Source organism: Sardina pilchardus, chromosome 1, assembly GCF_963854185.1.
Source record: "Sardina pilchardus chromosome 1, fSarPil1.1, whole genome shotgun sequence".
Lineage (NCBI taxonomy): Eukaryota > Metazoa > Chordata > Actinopteri > Clupeiformes > Clupeidae > Sardina > Sardina pilchardus.
Genome location: NC_084994.1, coordinates 42,187,701 through 42,209,296, shown reverse-complemented (window position 1 = coordinate 42,209,296; position 21,596 = coordinate 42,187,701). Strand labels below are relative to the sequence as shown.

Below are 21,596 nucleotides of genomic sequence, written 5' to 3'. Positions count from 1 at the left end.
ATAATGCTTTTTGAAATACAGACGAGGAAGACTCGGCAGAAAGACCGAGGAGACGGCATCAAAGGTTCACCAAGACGAACAAATGTGGAGGAGCACAGACGGGGAAAAGCTGACACGGCATGGAGGGAGGAGTGATTAAGCTCTGGGTATAAACCACACAGACTGCTAGGGCAAGGGGAAAGGGATAAGGACGTGGAAAACAAAAGTTAGAGAACATGAAGATCTATATGGAGCAGAGGGTGAAGGGCCGTACCTGAGAGAGGAGAAGAAGTTTGAGGAGGAGAAGCACCGAAAGAGTGAGTGAGACGACAGATGAAGAACATGACGAGGGTGACAGACAGGTGATGAGGGTGATGGGGTCAGGAGCAACCTTCCTTTCTTCTCTGGACAGACTTGCAACACTGGACCAATATGGACATAGAGGAAAGGAAGGATGAAGAGAAGGAAGAGAGAAGAGAGATCTCAGAGAGGAAAGGAAGGATGAAGTGAAAGAAGAGCAAGCCATGCCTGAAAAGACATCTCTGAAATCAATTTTTCAGTTTTTGACATATTGTACAATGAAGTGAGAAGGACAAACAGCCAGAGGGAATAAAATACAACATGTTTTATATATAAATATTTTAAATAATATGTTAATCATGTCGATGATTAAAAACAATAAAAAGCATGTTCTGTCGTGTTTAGTGTTTTATGTGTTTGTTTGTTGTAAGAGAGTCAGTAAAATCAGCCAATCAAAAGGTATTTTAACAAGAGCCATACATAAGTGAGATATTGCTAAACAAACCATTGAAAGGGAGATGACAGCATTATCACTAACGAGCCTATAATCCACTCCAAACAAAACAATGGATTTAAAAACGATGTGAAAGCTTCCATCAAAACTATAGCGAGACTGACTGATAAAAAGAATCAAGATAGGAGCTGAACTTCGGACACACAGAGTGGAGCCTGTCCTGCTGTCTGTTTCAAAGTTCAGGCTCCACTGCTGACAGAAGGAGAGAGAGACAGAGGGCAAGAGAGAGAGAGGGAGAGAGAAAGAGAGAGAGAGAGAAAGAGAGAGAGAAAGCAACTCCACGTGTCTGTGTTTCTCTCCCATTTGTCACCCGCTTCGGCTTTTACCGGTCAGTCTGTCAGTCGAGGTTCCCCTCTCGGTTCTTTTCTGTCCGGTTCTTGTTCTATAGTTTGTGTCATGGTACGTCGGAGCTCCTTCTCCCTGCTCCTGCTGCTCCTGCTGGGCCTGACGCTGCGGCTCTCCTCGGCTCAGGAGGAGGTTCCGGCGGCCGAAGACGCCCCGGCCCAGCCAGCAGCTGTGGCCCCAGAAGGGGGAGAGGAGGGGGACGAGGACTGGGGCCTGGACTCGCTCAGGGGGGGCTTCCAGGCGGTCAACGGCTATTTCGACTCCGTGCTGGAGTTTATGGGTGGACGCGACGGAGTATGCCAGCACAAATGTCGCTATGGTGAGTTAGTGCTGAAGAAATCTATAGAAAAAGATTCTCTCTCTCTCTTTCTCTCTGTCTCTCTCTCTCACGCACACTCACAGACACACTTCTGGATGGTCTTCAGTTATCACCTGTTATATGCTATTGGTTATGTCTCCATAAGATATATCTTTAAGTTATGTTGTTTGGTGTCTATATGGTCAGGACCTATCATTTTGCAAAATTACAACTACTGTAGTTGACAAATGTCACTGAAAATGAATATGTAATGGGGCCATTGGTGATTTACTGCAGCAGGTGCTTTACTGTCATGTGTCATTAAGATTTAGATAGTTACATTATTGACATTTGGACATTTGAGCAATATTTGATTGAAGATGATTGCCATGTTACATTTTGCCATGACCAAATCACCACCATACACATTCACTGTGAACTATAGGCCTACTTCAGCACATATATTTAACTCAAACAATTTGCCTTTTTTTGTTAAAAACCCATAAGTACCCCATAAGTACTGTATTACTACTGATAATAGCTGTTATCATTATCAATGACTAAGTCAGGGTGGGGAATTGAACTTTGACCTGAAAGAGATACTATAGGCGATGTGAGGTCTTTGAAAGCAAAGTCTGTCAATGACAGAATGTGATCTTTCATCAGCAGTTCTTTCAGTGAAGAACAAAGTTGACTTTTTAAACTAAATGAATGAAATTCTCGCATGCATAAGTGAAAGACAAAGGTTCACAGGTTACACTGAAAATATGTTGAAAGAGATGGACAGAAGATACACTATTGTGGAGGACATTTGATTTACACCCGTCACTGTGATCATATGGAATCTCCCCTGATAAAAGTGCCACTTGTGCAAATCCTTTCAAAGTTATCTTGATAGGATTATTTCATTCACCCGATAAGTACCTTTGATGGTAAACTCTCTTCACACAAATCCAACATCGCCAGTAGGCTACAGCAATCTAACATAATTTTTAACAACACCTAAATCCAATCTAGTCAGCCTCACTGTAATCTCTGTGTTGGTAAAAACACGTCGTTCTATAGACTGTGCCTCAGATCTTCGAGGGACAAATGAAAGCATGACTTATTGTAAAATAACTGTATATCTTGGACTGTAGTATGTCTTGGACTGTATAGAAGTGCCAAGAACTTCTTAGGAGTGTTCTTAGAACGTTCTTAGAGCGCTCCTAAGAAGTCTTCTAAACAAAGTATTCTTAACAAATCTGGATAATCCGACCATTGACAGTAGTCCTCCTGTGTGACGCCCTTATGTGATGCCTGTGTGATTGATGACCCCCAGGTAAGGCCCCAGTGCCCCGTCCCAACTACGAACACCCAGAACCAGACGGCTGCAGTGCCTACTTCCTGGGCCTGCCTCTACCCGAAGCGGTGAGTACTCATATTCACACATATCTCACGCAGATAGATACGCTTACATTCAAAGTGACTTGAAGTATAAATCACAGTACAGTGAGATGTCAATCGCTTTGCGTCATCATTGTTTACAAGGTCTCTGTATGAGAGTGGGTTGTGATGTCTTTTGAACAAGGTCTAACATGATTTTATGGAGATGGGGAGGTGTTGGGGGGTGTCTTCAAACTAAAATCTTTGAGTCACCTCAGACTTGGTGATTCTTTGCCACTGAAAAAAAAAATAACTTCCAAAGAATCCTCAGAGGGCCGTGTTCACTGAAGATGTTCTGAAGGTTCTAGACTAGAGAGACTAGAGAGACTAGGTTATCAACTGAGAGAGCAGCGCACAGTATACAGTATACATCATGCGCAGATCCTTTTCTCGTCCGCTCCTGCAGGTGGACCTGGGGATCCCTGCCATCACCAAGTGCTGCAACCAGCTGGACCTGTGCTACACCACCTGCGGCTCCAACAAGTACCGCTGCGACTCCAAGTTCCGCTGGTGCCTCCACAGCATCTGCACCGACCTCAAGAAGAGTCTGGGACTGATGTCAAAGGTCGAAGGTGAGCAATTCGCTGTTTTGTAAAAATAAAAACTGTGACAAAGCTGAAAGCGCATGTAGGCGACTATTAAGTGCATGTTATGAATGCAAGAGACATATAACATTGATCTGAATACACACGTTGTGTACTTTCCCTGTGGATTGTAAACATATAAAATGTATTGTACGTACATGGGTGCATGTGTTATTATCTACTTTTGATAGATTGATAGTACCACAGAGTGAACAAACTCATTTTCCCTGTGGATTGGATGCATGAATTATTATGTACCTTTAATAGATTCATAGCACGATGAACAAACTAGTTTTTGGAAGAGAGTTTGTTGGGAATGTAACCAGGTCAGCGTGACCCCCTGAGTCTGCCTGTCAGATGACTCATCTCTGTTGCAGAGCTTCTGATCAGAGCTACTTTAAATGTCAGAGCACATCACAGTCATTCAGTAGCTGTACCATGAGTCATCGCATCTTCCCACTTAAGTATCTGAACATAGGAATTTAGGAATAGGTCAAACACTTACTTTTTTTAAATCACACATTCAAATGACAAATGTTGAATTCAAATGGTCAAAAGAAGCACTTTCATAATGTGGTTTATCATAACTTTGGTTAATCAAAACAGCACGTAACATTAAGTACTTCATAAGTTTATAATTCCCCGCCATCACTCTGCCTCTCTCTCTCTCTCTCTCTCTCTCTCTCTCTCCCTCTCTCTCTCTCTCTCTATTTCTCTTTCCCCTTCTCTCTCTCTCTCTCTCTCTCTCTCTCTCTCTCTCCCTCTCTCTCTCCCCAGCCTGTGAGACGGTAGCAGACACGCTGTTCAACACGGTGTGGACGTTGGGCTGCAGGCCCTACATGAACGGCCAGCGCGAGGCGTGTCTGTGTGAGGGAGAGGAGAGGGACGAGCTCTGAGCCCATGCAGCTCACCGTCAGCTCCAACACACGACAAGGACAGACATGACGCTCCGTTCCACCCTGTCTCTTCTGTGTCCATGTTTTTTTTTTTTAAATTTGGCCAACACGTTAAAGTGACTTTTTAAGTGACTTGATTACAATTCCCAATAGTTAATATTAACAATGTTGTTATACAATGGTGTCTTCAAGAGTGTCTTCTGCTATCTGAACAACTTTCTTTCAAAGATTTATTTTGAATCGGTTGAAGAAGATACATCATCTGAACAACATCTGGATGAAAAATATGTTGAATTGCACTACACTCATATTGATATTATGTATTATTCTTGGAACATCTCATAAATGTGAAATTTGTATAGTTGTTATCTATGGTTTCATTCTTGTCTGAAATAAATTAAAAAGTATAATCGTAGACAGTCAAGAGACTTGACATGGTTTCCAAAAGAGCATTTTAACCTCTGTATGGAGAGCACATATATCCAGTTACCAAAATGTCTCTGAATCGTAAGACTACAGGCCTCTATTAGGATATGTCTTCAGTACTTGGTGGTTGATTATCACTAGCCTTGTTGCATGGGCTCATTGCATCCTAATGGCATATATATGGTGACATTTGGGAAATGTAGGCCTATCACTGTTTGAATTCATTCGTTCAAGGCGAACGTTAGAGACACAGACGAAATGTCCCTTTTGTATAGTCCTAACGCAATTCCAGATCTGAATATGGTGTTTGTGGAGTGAAGAACCTCATAGGCTTCCAGAGTAGGCAATTCAGAAGACTGAATCCCAAAAAGTCAAGTATAGGTCAAAGGTTAGAACTAGGCTGCAGTAATTGCAAATAAAGTGTAAAGCCTAGCAAATACGCAAACTGTATTTAAGTTGAAATTTCAACAATTCTAGATTTAATAATTTACTGGATAAGTATTGTAATAGCTCACAATTTGGCCTACCCATTGTTCTTTTTTTGTAGGAAAAAAAAGGGAATTCAAAATGTAGTGATGTGCTGTCCTGTCACTGAGTGAGGTTCCATGAGGTTCTTTACTTTTGCGTCTTTTTATTTGCCTGGGTTTCTAGAACATCAGAGTGGCTTTATTTTACCCCAGTCTATTCTGTCTGGTAAGTCATTTGGCTCTGTCTGTTTGACTACAGCCGTTTCGTCATCGTCATCTGATTGGTCCGCTTCGGTGTTACGCAGCCAGATGCGGAAGCTCGAGTGATTCTCACAGAAGCGGTGTTCCTGTTGTTGTGTAGCCTACACATGCTGCGGGGCAAATCAACATCATATGGTCCTGGGTTCCTTGATATTCTCCCGACTTATAGCTTGGTTAGAGGCTCGCGTTTGTAGCCCCAAAATGCTTTGTGCGTCAGCAGCAGACAGAAATAAAGAGCCCATTTTAGCGGTCCTCAGGGAGTGCGTGGAGACCAGTCGTCCGCTCAAAGCGTTGGAGATCTCGTCAGGTTCAGGTCAACATGTTGTGCATTTCGCCCAAGCGTTTAGAAATGTTACATGGCAGCCCTCCGACATTGATGAGCAGTCTGTTGCCAGGTGAGCGAAGCTCTTAGGCCTACACCATCATAGGAGCCGCGGCTAGATCACATGTCTCTTAGTCCCTTGACATGCACTTATTCATAGGCATTATGTTATGCTAAAGTAATTTATCATCTCTGAAGTAGGCCTACTGAATATCTCACAAAAGCATCTGTAAACATTTGCTCATAGAGTAGCCTAATTTTGATATGTTGAAAATGTTTCCTAATTGAGTTAGCGCTAGGTTCATTTTGACGTTGTTTGTCAGGTTTTCTGCGCATGAATGGACTTCGGCTTTTTGCAGGTCATGTGAGATGCTATTGTTTGCGCAGACTGTAACGTTTTTTCAGGTGTTAGTGAAGGTTTCGTTGGTTGTGTGCCATCAACACAGAAGCCAGCCTGTTTGCAGATAAAATGTAAATCCTTTGAAATGTAGGATTATATAATGTTGCTGGCATGATTTAAAGAGGGTTTCCCAATTCTCCTGTGCATTTTACGCAACTTGTTCCATTTGAAGCCATGTTGCTGTGTAGCCTAATTGACATTTTTAAGCCCTGACCAAGTTATAAATACATTTTAAGACAATTGTAGGGGAAATGTGTATGTGTTTTTGTCCAACAGGGGAATATGCATGCTTATCCAACCAAAGATAATCATTTCAACTGCTTTCAATGCACCTTTCGTTGACCAAAACATTACATTTCCTTTCTGTAATTTGTATGCCTTAGTGTACAGGCTTACAGAAACCAAATGAAGCTCGACAATGTAAAGCCACCCATTCAGCTGGATGCTTCTCAGTCATGGGAGAACTGGGGAGGCTTTGAGCCGGAGTCCTTGGATGTAGTGGTCAACATCAACATGATACACATATCGCCTCTTGCCTGCACAAAAGTAAGACGCTTCTTATACTGTTAATAGCCTATGTTAACATGTCACATGCAGTGATTAAATCTTTCTAATGAATTTTGGAGCTAATTCCAATGTGCAGACTATCAATTTTCCTTATTGTTCCCTATTGGTAACCACATATGTTTTCCTGTGCAATGTATAAGAATAAGTATACTTCTTTGATCCTGTGAGAGGAAATTCGGTCTCTGCATCTTATCCCAATTTGTGAATTAGTGAACACACACAGCACGCCGTGAATACACAGTGAGGTGAAGCACACACTAACCCAGAGCAGTGAGTTGCCTGCCCAACAGCGGTGCTAATGACTTTGTGTTTGTGTGTATCTAGGGCTTGTTTAAAGGGGCAGGAACAATCTTGAAACCTCAAGGACTGCTGTTCACGTATGGGGTATGAAATTATTTTGATAAAAAATCATTTTGCCATTCCAGCCATAGCAGGGTACCGTAAAAATGTATTTTGCTAGTCATAACCAACCTGATATATTGCATTACTTTACATTGTATATCTATAATATTTATTTACAATTTATATTATGGCATTTAGACTTTCACATAGGCAGTGTTACATGCATTCTGTATGGCTGTCTGTAATGTTCTGTATGACTGTTCGACTTTGCAAATCTTAATGCTTTAGGCACTAATTTAAAAGAAGCTTCTTCATTTGTTCTATAAGTAAACTCCTTAAAAGCAGTGTCAGGTCAGGTGTTAATGTTTGTACATTGTGACCATTGATCCTTTAGCCCTACTCGGTGAATGGAGTCATCACACCACAAAGCAATGTTGACTTTGATTTCAGCTTGAGACAGAGGTAAGATCTAGTTAAACATAACATGGCAAACATTATACTGTATATATGCAACAGTTTATGTCATTTGGGATAACACAAGCTAACTGATGATATGCCACAAATAAAGGTTTAAAGGAACCGTATGTACTGTAGCGAAAACTGGTATGCAATACTGTAGAGCGGTGCATACCTCAGCTACTGTATGGTAACTAGATCAGAGCTGGAAACCCAGATGCCAAAACATTACTGGCTTTGTGATTAGTAGATAGGTGGAGGGTGGCACATCAGGCCAAAACACAACATGTAAACATCAACATCAGTTGAGGGCTACAACTTCACTTTTTAAATGACAATATCCTGGCCGGATTACTGTTGTCAATTATATAAGTATTTGAAATGAGCATGATTTCTTAATGTCTAGTGACATATCAGGGCCATTTTACAATTAATTGACATACATTTCTTACGTACGGTTCCTTTAATTTACGTTAATAACAAGACACTGGCCTTTAAGGCAGTCCTGTCCTCCCGCCCCCTGCATCTTCTCTCTACTCATGTGTGCTTGGTGTAATTTCAATTCCCTCTTTGCCAGCTTAATGAGGTGTGTGCAGTTCATCTGGAGTTCGACTGCCAACATCAGTGAGGTGTGCCAAGCAGGGGAACTGGGAAAGCGTGTGCAGTACAGGGATAGCCACAGGAATCAGGGCTGACTTTAATTCTCGACTGAACTGAGATACTGCTATTGGTTTTACAGGAATCCGGAGTGGGGTCTGAGAGACGTGTCTTTTCTCAACGCCTTGGCAGAAGAAAACGGGCTGTTTCTTCAGAAGATGGTAAGTTAAAAAGTGTGACAAAATAAGACCTGGTATTTGCCCCTTGTTTTTGGAGCCTGGGCTGCCCAGGGGCTGTGATTTTTTACAGAGTATTCAGGGCACAGGCAGCTAGTGGATGGTGAGGTCAGGTGATGTTTGCTGCATGTGACAAAAACAAAAACAAAAAATGGCATAGTGTTGCTTTAACAGGTAATGGACTGCCTGTAAATTATACTGTAGATTACTATCATCATCGTATGCAATCAATAGATTGAGTTGACTGTCGGCTTTTGTTGTTTTAAATGATAATTACAGTATGATATGATCTAAATGGTATCAACTTGTATGACATGACTTGTTTCTGTTGTTCTCTTTAGGTGGATATGCCAGCAAATAACAAGTGCCTCCTGTTTCGCAAGGAAAGCCGAGTATAGTTCAGTATTTTTGACAACAGTTTTAAATTCACAAGACACTTTGTAAATAAGTCTGCCAAACTGAATAAAATTCCTCTCAATATTTTATTCATTCACTCACTCATTCTTTTCACTCTTGAACAACACAACAAACTTGCTATTATGTATGAGTTTTGTCTAAAACACGTCTTTTGTATAATATTTTATTAAGATGCATACGTTGTGTAATATTTTACTAATAATCATTATGAAAACTACTAGAAATGGGGAATTCACTTTTAATCACTTGGTTGTTGTTTACCTCTAGTTTGACATACACTCAGGACAGTTGTGTCTTGAAATAGAAATCAAATAAGCTAAGTGCAAAACAGTTTGACTCCATGAGACTTCTGGTAAATATTGTGAGGCTTATTACATAGTTAAGGAGTTTCCAAGGTTGATATGCGTGTACTTATTACTACCACTTAACTAGCATGGATATATCTATTGTATACTCATTTCAGTTGCCTAGTTTACTACAAATTCATGATATTCTCACTTTGGATTTTTCACTTTGTGATTTGTCACTATTTGGATGTCAGGCATTTTGCATGTTGTTATATAGAAGTCCTTGCTCTGTGAGCCTCCCTGACTCTCTGTCAATGAAAAATGGACACAGTCCATCTGCCTTGAGTACTCTAGCTGGGATTGCCTGTAAAGATTAAATCAAGAGTCAAGTAAATCAAGTTAAGTATGTCCAACTGTGTATATTGAAGGTCTATTGATTTTAGTCTCTCAGTTTTGTTTTCAGAGTGCATTCATTTGTGTTATTGGGTCTTGCAAATGCCTACATGTTTTGTTCCCTGGATACAAGTGAAATAATGCACTATTACATAATATTGTGCATATGAGAAATGATCATCACAGTGAGGGCTTTCCCGACATTGGAAGAAGCCAACGTCTGTATCTTCGTTAAATGTCTGCTAAATTAACATCGATATTCAGAGTCCTAAGTCCTAATCCTGGAATCTCCTGAGCATCTCACAAGTCTTCTTCTCGAGGACCTCGTGGATCTTCTTCAGCCGCCTCTCGGAGATGGGGCGGATGTAGCTGTCCGGCTGGATCATGGCCATGCCGTCCTGGACCTCCCCCATGACCAGCAGGGCGCCGTCGTCCGCGGTGATGTTCGGACAGGGGCACGACCAGTCCATCTTGGCCAGCGTCACCTCCAGGTGCCGGGTGTTGAAGAACGCCAGGCCCATCTTCTCGTCCCGGAGCACCTTCTCCAGGCTGAAGCGGGCGATGCCCGTGTCCAGGTCCTCGATCAGCTCGGTCAGCTTGCCCACGATGGCGAAGTCGCTGCGGCACAGGCTGGGCACCATCTTGCTCTTGACGCGGCACGTCTTGCACGGCCGGCTCTTGGTCCGCGGGCAGTTGGCGTCGCACTCGGCCTTGGTGCGGAAGCTGTTGGCGTTGCCGTGGCAACCCCCGTACGCGAACGCCTGGCACTGCTTCGTCACGGCGTTGTACGCCCAACGCGCCTCCCAGGACTTGCAGGGGCCCTGGACGGCGGGCAGCAGGCAGACGCCCGTGCCCTCGCGCTGGCACGAGGCGCGGCACTCCTCGTAGGTCTCGAAGCGGTTGCGGGCGCCCTCGCAGCCGCCGTGGGCGAAGGTCAGGCACGCGGCCTGCTTGGCGTCGTAGTACCACTCCACGTTGCGCTCGCCGCACTCCCGGCGGTCCAGCTCGGCCAGGCAGTCGGCGGGCGAGAACGGGTCGCCCATGGGCATGTTGAGCTCCGGGTCGTCCAGGAAGTCGTCCTCGGAGCGCCGGATGACGGACAGCGGGTAGTCGGCGCGCAGGACGCCCACGGCGTTGCGGGCGATGCAGGTGTAGATGCCCGTGTCCCACACCTGGGCGTTGTAGACCACCAGCTGGCCGATGTTGGTGATGACCACGTTGCCGTACATCTGGTCGGGCCTCATGACGATCCGCTCGCGGCGCTCCGACTGCTTCTCCCAGGTGACGTCCGGCCGGGGCATGCCGATCACGTCGCAGTGGAAGCTGACCGTCCCCCCCACGTACACCGACTGGTGGCTCGGGTTGCTGTAGAGCGTCGGCGGCAGCTGGTCCTCCAGGTGCGCCGTCGGGGTCGGGAACGCCGTGGTGTCCTGCGGCAGCGGGCTGGTCTGCGGCCCCGCCAGGTGGTACCGGCAGGTGACCACGGTCAGCGTGACGCCGCGGACGCAGGCCTCGGCGTCCATGTAGCAGCGGTTGAAGTAGGTGAGTCCGTCGGACGCGCACGTGAAGCTGGGCTCCTTCTCGCAGCGGTCCTGGCACTTGCAGATGGGCTGGCCCTCCCAGATGTCGCAGGTGGAGCCCTGCTGGCTGCAGATGAAGCCTTGGCACGTGGCCTCGGGGCTCTGCCCGCTCTTGGAGGCCTCGCCAGGCGCGCCATCGGGCGTGGCGGGGGAGCCGTCGGCGAAGCGGGCAGCGACGCAGCTGTACAGGCCGCACACGTTCGTGCAGCACTTCTCAAAGTCGGCACAGTCCTGTGGGAAGGGCCAGGGAGAGGTTTACGAGTGAGGCATGAGAAAAGGGTTGGAGACCGCGTCGGAGAGGCTCTTTGCTGGTGTAGGACCGCAAATCCCCGCTGGACATTTGAAAGTAGGAATTATTGAACCATTTCTAGAAATCGACTTTCACTCAATCAGTATAGCATTTTCAGATTTGTGTCTCATGCTTCTGCAGGCCTTCACTGGAACATCCAGGGATACTGTCATTTTATTTAGAGTCTAATCAATAATCCAGTTTTCTGTCAAAAGCTTTTGAGTTTCTTTAGAATACTATAGTACAGATTACACTAATGCAGACAGATGCCCCGATAGTATCTGGTGATCATAAATGCACTGTGCGTATGCCCTTTGCATTAAAATACACAATATAAAACAGGAATGATAACCTCTGGTAACTGTAGAGTTCATTCGATGTTCCACTTGCACATATTCAATTATTTACTTTGACATAATTTTATAGCATTCCTTTTAATGAAGAATAATAAATGTTGCTGAATACTTCTCAGACTCTTGAGGAAGATTTGTTTTAAAATCTTGGTTATGAACTGTACATGATATTTGAAGTCCACACAATTATGCATAATACCTCTCCATATCAAATGGAATAAATGATGTTGTTCAGTGATAATAATTGTTCATAATTGTATCGTCTGTACCACTGGAAACCGCTAACCAAAGGCATGTGCATATTCTGTGAGTTCACGATAACAGTGATATATCGATAACTATCTAAACAAATGATTTACAATTAAAAAGTATTCTAGAAATTATGTAACTTTTCATTCATACATTTTATGGAAATGTAGCCTACTCTGAACAATGACAAACGTTGTATTCGTCGCAACTTCGATCTAATGTATAAAGTCACAACAATAGCCTACCTGGTCGACTTCACATTCGCGTTCGCAGGTGCTTTGTGCATCAACCCACAAGTTGGCATTCAACTTGTTTGGACAAACACCTGGATGTTCAGAGTTGGGTGCAGGCAATCGTGCACACAATGAATTCTGAGGAAATGTGTCGAGGAGGAAAAGGAGACAAAGAGAAAGTGTGAAAAGACGCGGTCCTCTACCTCTCCGATTTGCGCAACGCGCGTAACTGTTTGAATGAACAAAAACGGACGCAATATGTTTGAAAAGTTTCTGAGACCAGTCACCAGTTACTTCCATAACTCCAAATGTCGCTCCCCAGTGAGAATCCACTGTGCATGCTGTTAGGCATAAAAATATCAGCAGTATTACTGTTAACACAATCATATAGAAGAATGTTGCTCCAGCAGAATGCCTCCAATTTCAGTTGACGCGTCAAGACAATCAGTCAAAAATGAATTGATGACGAAAATGCCCCTGTGAAACAACAGAGACAAAGTCCAAGTGTCTAGTGAAAAGACAAACCCCTTGACCACCACCCCCTCTGTGTGTGTGGAGAGAGACTGAAAGCTATTATGATGGGGCACCATGCGCCAAGCAACTGGACAAACATTGTAAAGACATCAAAAGGAGCAGTACCCTACAGACGAGCTGTCCTAACAACCGTATTGCACACCTCAACACTCCGGTGAGAAATGCCATGTATCAACTTGTCTCCTCTCTAATTTTAAAACCCTGGGATTTCTGTACCGTGAGTCCCCAGTTTATCTCCTTGACTACTGAATAGTTATAATGAAATGTCAATCTTCTAGGACCTGGTTTGAAATTAAGGGGGGAGGGTCCAGGGATTATTTTTTCATAATCCAAAATTGTTCTGTTTCATAACGCCTAACAATTAAGTGCCAATAATTATGCATATGATTTGTGAAATATATTGATTTTAACCGTATTGTATCCAAGATGTTCATAGGTGATCGTGCGCAATCTACACATAACATCACTCGCTGACGCAAAACTTTATGAGGCCCAGTCGGGCAACACGTCGAGCAAATAATTTTCAAAACTCTGCGACCAATCTTTGTCCCACCAGTCCACAGACCCCATGAGAAGCCAAGCCCCCTCTATTCATTCGCCGTGACCCTTCAACCTTGAAGTGACTCCTGACCGTTGGTTGTAAGAACCGAGTAGACATCCATGTTCAGCTTATGGGGGTGTATGGAATGTCCAACAAGCCAGGGAGACTAATCAATTCAACACCCCCTGTGGGTTTTTACTGCGTACGAGCATGGTGTCCTTAGACTTACCATGGTTTAAAGGCCGGGACCTCCGAGCTGGACAATAGCGAACAAAAATTCCCACAGGCATCTTTGTTGAATTTACTCAACCGCACAATGCTCAGCCCCCGGTCCAAGCAAGCCCATTACTCAAAGAGGAGTTCTCAACTAGGTTGAAAAAATTTAGATTGCCTTGTAGTTTTGATGCAAAGCTTTTTGATGCAAACATAGCCTACAGCATTTTATATTTTATAGAAAAGGAGGAGGAGGAGGAAAAATAGGCTCTCCTATTCAGATGGTTAACTTACGGTTTCATTGGTTGAACAAAAACCTTACAATCGAACTGCTATAAGCCTTTTCACTTTTCTCACTAACTTATTCTTGTCAATCTGTGAAATCATGTTGTTGATCAAATTAACTCAATATCTCAATGCATTTTAAAGAACGATCCTAAATCTCACTTTTTCTCAAACTACGTAGGCTACCTCCTCCAGACCAAAGTTAAACATGCTGTAAAGTAAATAAACAGAATGAATCCCCTGTGATATTGAAATCCCCTTGACATTCGCTTCGTCTATTGACAGCTGTCATCAAGAGCGCGAACTTCGTGACATTGTTTATCTGAAAGCGCGCCTGCGCAAGCATTCAATATTTGGAAACGTCAGAAGGACACAACTTGCAGTTTGACGCGGTTGAGATGTAGAGTGGACATGGACCTGGGTAAAGAAGATGCTTGGGCGTAGATAGCTTTGGTGTAGAGCTTCTGTTGTTAATATCGATATAGCCCAGTGAACTAATGGCTTTACTTGTCATCGTCTAGTTTGTGGATTTCTTTTTGTTGTTTCCCCCCCAAACAATGGATGGATGTGAGTTGATTGATGCCACACGTCTCTTCGGTGGAAAGATGCTGTCGAAAAAGACCACCCGTCGCGTCAGGGCACTCGCGTCTGTCTTTCTCTGCATAAGTGCAATCCTCTTGTCGGTTACTGCGTTACTGACCTCGCACTGGTGTAAAGGTACACAGAGGGTGCCGAAACCGAGTTGCTCAAAGCAGCGCCTACACAACTGCATTGACCACGGCGTGAACGAGACCGACACCAATAAAGTTGTTTACAGCTGGGAGACCGGAGATGACAGGTTCCTGTTCAGATATTTCCACACAGGGATATGGTACTCCTGTGAGGAGGACATACACGTGGAAGGTAAGCTTCTGACCACCAGATGCGGTTAGACGAGAAGAGGGAACTCTTAAAGTTTTTATGCGTTTAGTTTGTTGTGCTGAAACGCGAAGGCAGTGTAATCAGATTGTATTCAGTACCCTTCAAAGAACCTACCAAAATCACAAAATGAAATCTGTGAGTGAATCTGTGAGTGTTTCTTATATGTTGTCTCTTATTATGATAGAAAACAATATAGCCTATTATTGATTGTTGAGGAAAAACGACAAGTAACACCTGAGGATTCGTAAATCGAGGATTGTTTTTTTTATTTACATCATTCTGAAGCATCTTGCCACTTTGTTTCAGGTCTTTTTTTTTTATGAATTTGCTTTCATCTCAGTCTGTCATAAAATACAAACAAAAGCTAGAAGTAGAGAAACAACAGAATGTTAAATTGTCATGACTCATTTGGAATTGTGTCATTATGAGTCTTTAAACATTTGATTGTTTGTCCTTCTTTTAATGATAAATGATAAACAAAAAAACCCAGCAACAACACCTTGTTTTGCACAGGTAGAGTAGCTTGTTGAGTTATATTGGATGAGAGTTGGGTATCTCACCTTTAACGGGACGAGAGGGAGAGAGGGGGGTGTGCCGAGGATGCTCCTGGCCCGCCCCCATGTGATAACCACATGTGATCTCTGTTGTCCCGGGCTCCCAGACTGGCGAGTGCTTAATCTCCACACTTCGGGAGGAAATGAAATGCTTGTGCGCCGTATCAAGTTGTAACACAGCAAGCCTAAGCCTGCAAAGTCACCCTCGCCTCGCCTCCCCTCGCCTCCCAGTCTCTAATGCACGAGTCAATTCATCAGGAGAGCCGCCCAACTCAATGTCATAAGAGAGAGAGAGAAAAAAAAAAGCTCAGCGACAACAGCTGTTTGATGCCTTCCAAGTGTGCTTAGTCGAGTGTGACATCATTGGATTTTTTTGTATGTTTTCCTATCTCGCTCTCTTTCTCTCATTCACATACAGATCTACACACAGAGCCTATACCCATCACTTGGGTCAAAGACAGCAGAATATTTGCAAGCAAACCATGCTGAAGCCTAGTGTCTAGTCGTGTGTGACATCAATCGCCTTTTCCTCTCTGTGTGTCTCTCGGTGTCTTGCTCATTCACATACACAAACACCAACATCATTTGGATCAAAGATGGGAGAATATTTGCAGGCAAACTATCACAGACTCTGATCTCTCTCTGTGTGTGTGTGTGTGTGTGTGTGTGTGTGTGTGTGTGTGTGTGTGTGTGTGTGTGTGTGTGTGTGTGTGTGTGTGTGTGTGTGTGTGTGTGTGTGTGTGTGTGTGTGTGTGTGTGTGTGTGTGTGTGTGTGTGTGTGTGTGTGTGTAATGAGAGACATAGAGTAGGTAAATCTAAGTGTGTTACAGTCATCTATGACATTTCATATTCTTGATTATCTAAGACCCTTGACATGACATGGGACATCCATCACACTTCAGAAGATGTTTGAAACAAAGACATTGTCTACATTTCCTGTTAGTTGAAGGACAGGATATTTACGTGAAAGACTAGTATAAGGACTATGCACACAAATGTGTTGATGGTCTGTTGGAGCATGGTGGACGTTGTGTTTACTGTGAACTTTTGAACTACTCATTGGCGGGCTGTCGCCTCTCCGCAAGAAAGCCTCTCCGACTATGTGGTCCGATGTCTCCCATAATCCACGTATTCACACGCTAGGAGGAGCCTCAGCCTGAGCGCTTTAATGAGGATTAGGCAACAGGAGCTGATGAGTTTCTCCTCCGAGCTGAGCAGATGTCATCAGTTTTCTGAATCTCGGAATTAATTATTAAGTGTTGTCTGGAAAATCGTGCGTGTCTGCAAGTTGTTAGGCACTGTTCCGAAAATGAGAGGTCTAATAGGTGAAAGACAGCCTGCCTGGCAGAGATGGGAAGCTCTCTGTCTTGTTTTTTTTTTAGTTTTTTTTTTTTGAAGCACAGAGAAAGCATTTGAGGTCATTTTTGTGTGATCGTTTCCATGACAATTTGGAGTAGACTGCCATTACTGGTACTCGATGGCTCACTCAGACAAGTCACATGTTCGTATAGATCAGTCAACAGTTAGCCATATACACACCAGCCTTTTTTTGCACTATTGTCTTTGTTTAATGGAAAAGGAGAGTAATGCTGCATCACTTTTGGTAATGTTACTGGAGGCCTCTATATTTATCATGAGCACCGCAGGCATCTAAATAAATGTGTTAAATTAATCTGTTGTCTTAGGGGACAAAACATAATTACACGGAGAGGCTTTGTTGTCACTTTGCCATTGTTGTTATTGTTCTTATCATTTGTAATTTGCCGTCCATCAAAATTCTGCAGGGTCAAAAATTCTGCAATCTCTTCAAGTAATCACATTAGATGAAAGGAATAGTAAGTATTTGTATGTGGTTTGAAAAACATAAATGCTTCTGGCTGGATGAAATTATGTAACTGCAGAGGCATTAAGAAAATAAATCTTTTTCCAGATATTACCATAATTAATTTCACACTCTCTGTTTCCCTATTAGTGCCTGTTTTTGTATTTATTTCAGAGCCTTCTGAATGGATGAAAAGTGCTCAGTAAACACAGGGACAATAATGTTGACAGTTGAAGGAAATCAGTGATATTCTACATCAAGACAAATCAAGCTTTTCCCAGCAACAAAAAATATGTTCACTACACTTCCTCACTACAGCACTCGTAATTGCGCTTCATGTACAGGCATTACTGTGTGCTTTTTTGAGCGGGGCTTTGCCTGTGTATAAGGACCATGATACCAGCATGGTGCCCACACAACGCTCTCTTGGCATGATTTGTACGTAGTTCCACGCCTACTGAGTGGTTTAGCTCTGACAAACTGGCTTTGTCTGGCTTTTTGCAGGGGAAGAGATGTGCCGGAGCTTCATAGATCTGGCCCCAGCATCATCGAGAGGTGAGTCATCCCACCGGGAGGAAGGAGCAGCAAATTTGGCGAGCCAGCCCACTGAGCCCACATAAGGGCACAGGCGGACTGTTAGCGCAACGATCGATATCTCCGATTAATATGCAGCAAATAGAGAGCGTTCGAATCGGGGCATCTGGCATTAGCCTGCATGGCTCAACTGGAAATCTCATTGCGGCGACTCAAGTGTGTGCTGCTTAGATCTGCCATCGGTCTCTGAAACGATGAATCTCATTGCGTTGGACGGCATTTTAATGCTATGCAGACCCCTTGCGACCTCTTGGGAGCCATAAGCAGCCTCTAAGCAGCTTAATATGAAGTCCCAGACCATGACCCCAGAGAAGTGATCCTTATAGCAGTCTGCACAGCCTTTAAGGACCTGGCTCCATGATCTTTTTTTTACGAAACAACGTTGAAGGCAACCCTAAATAGAATCAAAAATATCTCTAGAACCTCCACAGAACATAGAACAGAATATACATCTATGTAAAATATTGATCAGTCTCGAGAAATAATTAGTTGGCTTGATGGTGAAGGATCCTACTGTGTGTAGTATGCTGCTGAGAGTGTGATTTCTCTTGGTCATGGATGCCCTTAGAAAGCAAGATCATAGCAAGACCATTGCGTTGCCCTCATCTGCTCTTTATGTAATACTTGGGAGTAATCTGCTTCATCCCATGTTTCAGTGTTAGCTTCCAGCCATCGGGGGATGAGACTTAAAGTATTTCTGAAGGATTTTTGTTCATCTTTTCAGAACTTTATTTACTCCCTGTTCACCCTGTTTGATCCAATTATCCTCTAATTATTTGTTTTTTGTTTGGAGAAAGGTTTGCTTTGGTTGTTTCTATATTGGGATGTTCCTTGTCCACAGTCCACAGTGCTTTTCACTGCTGACCAGTCTCTCTTGATCTGGCACTGAAATGTGTGAGCTGGCGTTTAGCAAAGTAGCTTTGGGACAAAAAAATGGCCATCGCTTGAGCTATGAGCACCCAGCATGGATCCCTTACTACTATTTTTTACAGAGTGACCGTAATTATGCTACAGTCATCTGTGTGTTCTCCATGAGATGGATCTGTTCTTGTCTCTGAGCGCCGACCGCTCCCTCTCTCTCCCCCTGCAGATGTGCTGTGGCTGTCTGTGATCTCGGAGCTGCTGTACATCACCTTCCTCATGGTGGGCTTTGGCCTCATGTGCGCCGAGCTCTTCCACTCCAGCGACGTGATCGACGGGCTCAAGCTGAACGCCTTTGCTGCTGTGTTCACCGTCCTCTCAGGTAATCCAGCCATGCACCATCAGTGGATGGGATGGGGTGGGGGGGGGGCACTCATTCATTCACTGGTCCTGTGTGGAATAGAGTGGTGTGGAAAACAGAAACCTCTAGGGCAGTCGCAGTGTCCGAAACAAAAGACAAATAAAAGGGTTGGGTCAGGCCAGCGACTGCAGTGAGCCCTGTACACATGTCTTTTTCTCTCTCTCTCTCTCTCTCTCTCTCTCTCTCTCTCTGAATTGTATTCTGACACATTCGTTTGTTGACTAAATAAATCTAAATCTCACCATAAAAGAGACTCGCAGTCACTTTAGGGTGACATGAAGACTTCATGACTTCGGACAGACAGTATTCTAGACTAAAAAATGACTCATGCAAAATAAATGAAGTGGCACATTCTGAAATATCCCATCATGCTGTGTGGCAGGACTCCTGGGCATGGTGGCGCACATGATGTACACCCAAGTCTTTCAGGTGACTGCCAACCATGGACCTCGAGAGTGGAGACCGTACACCTGGGACTACGGCTGGTCCTTTGGGTAAGCATCAATAACTTCACCCCACCACCTAGGCTACTCACACCGCCAAAAAACGTAGCTCACATAAAGTACCACTTTACACCAACAGGGGGGCTCCCTTATAGAGTCAGTATGGAGGAGAAGGGCTTCATTGGAGAACTGCCAGTCATATGTTTTCTTTCAGAAAAACTGGAAATTAAATACATTTGGAAAGTTTAATCAAAGCTGAAATATATGTTGTATCTTGCTGACAAATGTACCCAGGTACACTTTTCCAAACTGTTAACTGTTATTAATTTGTATCCTGTAAAGGCCTTTGGGAATTAGACCATACCCGAATGACAATTTCTAAAAAGAGAAATCACTCTCACATCATTCATTTAATATAATATAACATAATATAGTCAGCACATTTTTGTTGATGTGGTTTCAGAATGGCCTGGGGTTCATTCACTTGCTGCATGGGTGCTTCAGTGACCACCCTCAACTCTTACACAAAGACCGTCATCGAATTCCGCAACCGGCGCAAGACATTTGGGCAGAACCACCGCAAGAAGCAGGCTTTCCTCGACGACCAGGGCATCAGCGACCTCCGCAACCGGCCTCTGCCTTCGGTGTCCGAGTCCGTGGACGTGAAGGCGGAGAAAGAGTGCAACGGCGTGGAGACTTGCCCACCTCAGCCCTCCCCTCAGCCCAGCCACAAATCAGACAGTCAGACCCAGACGGAGGACGACGACCAGTGCTGAGTGGTGCTGATTACAGGGGGCTTAGAGAAAGGGAGGGTTAAAGAGGAATGGATTAATAGACCTGGAGAGAGAGGGAGGGAGAGAGAGAGAGAGAGACAGTGAGAGAGAGAGAGAGAGAGAGACAGTGAGAGAGAGAGAGAGAGAGAGAGACAGTGAGAGAGAGACAGTGAGAGAGAGAGAGAGAGAACATTCTGGATGATGTGCTTAAAAAGAGAAAGAAGCACTTCTGAACCAGGAGAGTGTTGTTACCATGGTTATTGTCTCATGAAAAAAAATGTTCTGCAAGACACAGGGCAGTTAACTTCATGATTTATTTTCTTTTTGAGGAGTTCTAAACAAGAGGCAAAGGGTGCTCTCGGGCTAAAAGGACAGCACTAGAACTGCCATGGCAGAGGAAACAAACATTTTATTCACAGTGTTGTAGCCTTTGAGACTCTTGCCACGTGTTATTCTCAGTTACTGTGAATGCTGTGTTGGGACCAGATATCTACAAATGGCATATGGTGAAATTTGTCGGATTATAATTTAATGTCATAGTATTGTATATTGAATATACTGTATGTAGGCCTACTGTAATTCTTTACTGCTTTTCAATCCCACCGTTCAACAGTTCATCGCACTCTGCGATGTCATTTTCCTGGATATAGTTCAGATTATTTTGCAGATTCTGTGTAGTAGTGTTGAAACACTCTGTTATGTAATGCTAGATTGTGGAGTTCTTCATATACCATTGTGGATATGGATGGCAATTGAATTCAGATTATAGCATAGCTTAACAGATCTATGATTAGAAACTAAATTGTCTCTGTGTCGAACGAACACAAATAAGTGAAACCGTCCAAGTACAGTTCTTCTGTACTTCTAATGAAAAATGCACTTGGGTGTTTTTATAACAATTTTATTACAGTGTATATTATGTAAAGAAATTGTAAAACATACTTGTAAACTATTAAAAAAAAGAATATGCTGAGGCTGTAGCAGAGCTTTGTCCTGAAACATCTTATTGTGAATCGCAATATCTGTCAGAAAAATCAACTTCCCCAAATCAGTCATCCCTAACTATTATGTGAACATTATTTTGCCGATGCCGTACAAACTGATCTACTATTCCAGATCTCTCAGTGGAGTGTCATGTTATTAGTTCCACTCCCCCAACTACCCCAACATGGCTGCATTACCAAGTTTGCATAATATGGCAGTTTGAATCATTTGTATTCACTCATAGAGAGATGATCTTTTTCAATGTGAAAGAGAAGCTGTATGGTGTTTACAGCACGCACAAGGCATGAGATTAGCCTTTTAGCCTTTTTTATTCAGTGACTCTTCACAGCCCAGTAGCCTAATGATTTCATTCCGCAGGAGTCCAGTAATGATCTCATGGAGCCGCAGGGTTGGGCCACAAGCTCTGAAAGAAG

At 43.7% G+C, this 21,596-nt stretch overlaps 4 protein-coding genes across 6 annotated transcripts; 3 read left to right on the top strand and 1 right to left on the bottom strand.

Moving 5' to 3' along the window:
• The first annotated feature begins 1,048 nt into the window (after positions 1 to 1,048).
• Positions 1,049 to 4,702, top strand: LOC134090551 (group XIIB secretory phospholipase A2-like protein). Its single transcript, XM_062544263.1, has 4 exons — positions 1,049 to 1,457; positions 2,758 to 2,846; positions 3,268 to 3,433; positions 4,223 to 4,702. Exons 1-4 carry the CDS (start codon positions 1,190 to 1,192, stop codon positions 4,339 to 4,341), a joined length of 642 nt encoding a protein of 213 aa, XP_062400247.1. The 5' UTR covers positions 1,049 to 1,189; the 3' UTR covers positions 4,342 to 4,702.
• An 838-nt stretch (positions 4,703 to 5,540) lies between these two features.
• mettl26 (methyltransferase like 26) lies at positions 5,541 to 8,895 on the top strand. Of its 2 annotated transcripts, none has more exons than XM_062544261.1 (6): positions 5,541 to 5,890; positions 6,601 to 6,763; positions 7,109 to 7,168; positions 7,521 to 7,588; positions 8,322 to 8,400; positions 8,757 to 8,895. In XM_062544261.1, the coding sequence occupies exons 1-6, from the start codon at positions 5,628 to 5,630 to the stop codon at positions 8,811 to 8,813; spliced, it is 690 nt and encodes a 229-aa protein (XP_062400245.1). In that variant the 5' UTR covers positions 5,541 to 5,627; the 3' UTR covers positions 8,814 to 8,895. The 2 variants fall into 2 exon arrangements, with proteins under 2 accessions (XP_062400245.1, XP_062400246.1); XM_062544262.1 differs by lacking the exon at positions 5,541 to 5,890 and adding an exon at positions 6,032 to 6,288.
• An 892-nt stretch (positions 8,896 to 9,787) lies between these two features.
• wfikkn1 (WAP, follistatin/kazal, immunoglobulin, kunitz and netrin domain containing 1) lies at positions 9,788 to 12,516 on the bottom strand. The gene is made up of 3 exons (XM_062535187.1): positions 12,511 to 12,516; positions 12,229 to 12,354; positions 9,788 to 11,323 (listed from the first exon to the last, which is right to left on the bottom strand). Exons 1-3 carry the CDS (start codon positions 12,514 to 12,516, stop codon positions 9,788 to 9,790), a joined length of 1,668 nt encoding a protein of 555 aa, XP_062391171.1.
• Positions 12,517 to 14,267: 1,751 nt separating this feature from the next.
• On the top strand, positions 14,268 to 20,207 carry LOC134075711 (germ cell-specific gene 1-like protein). 2 transcript variants are annotated; one of them, XM_062530872.1, is made up of 5 exons: positions 14,268 to 14,692; positions 17,591 to 17,641; positions 18,771 to 18,923; positions 19,345 to 19,456; positions 19,869 to 20,207. In XM_062530872.1, exons 1-5 carry the CDS (start codon positions 14,347 to 14,349, stop codon positions 20,179 to 20,181), a joined length of 975 nt encoding a protein of 324 aa, XP_062386856.1. In that variant the 5' UTR covers positions 14,268 to 14,346; the 3' UTR covers positions 20,182 to 20,207. The 2 variants fall into 2 exon arrangements, with proteins under 2 accessions (XP_062386856.1, XP_062386857.1); XM_062530873.1 differs by lacking the exon at positions 17,591 to 17,641 and having other exon boundaries at positions 14,659 to 14,692.
• Positions 20,208 to 21,596: the final 1,389 nt, after the last annotated feature.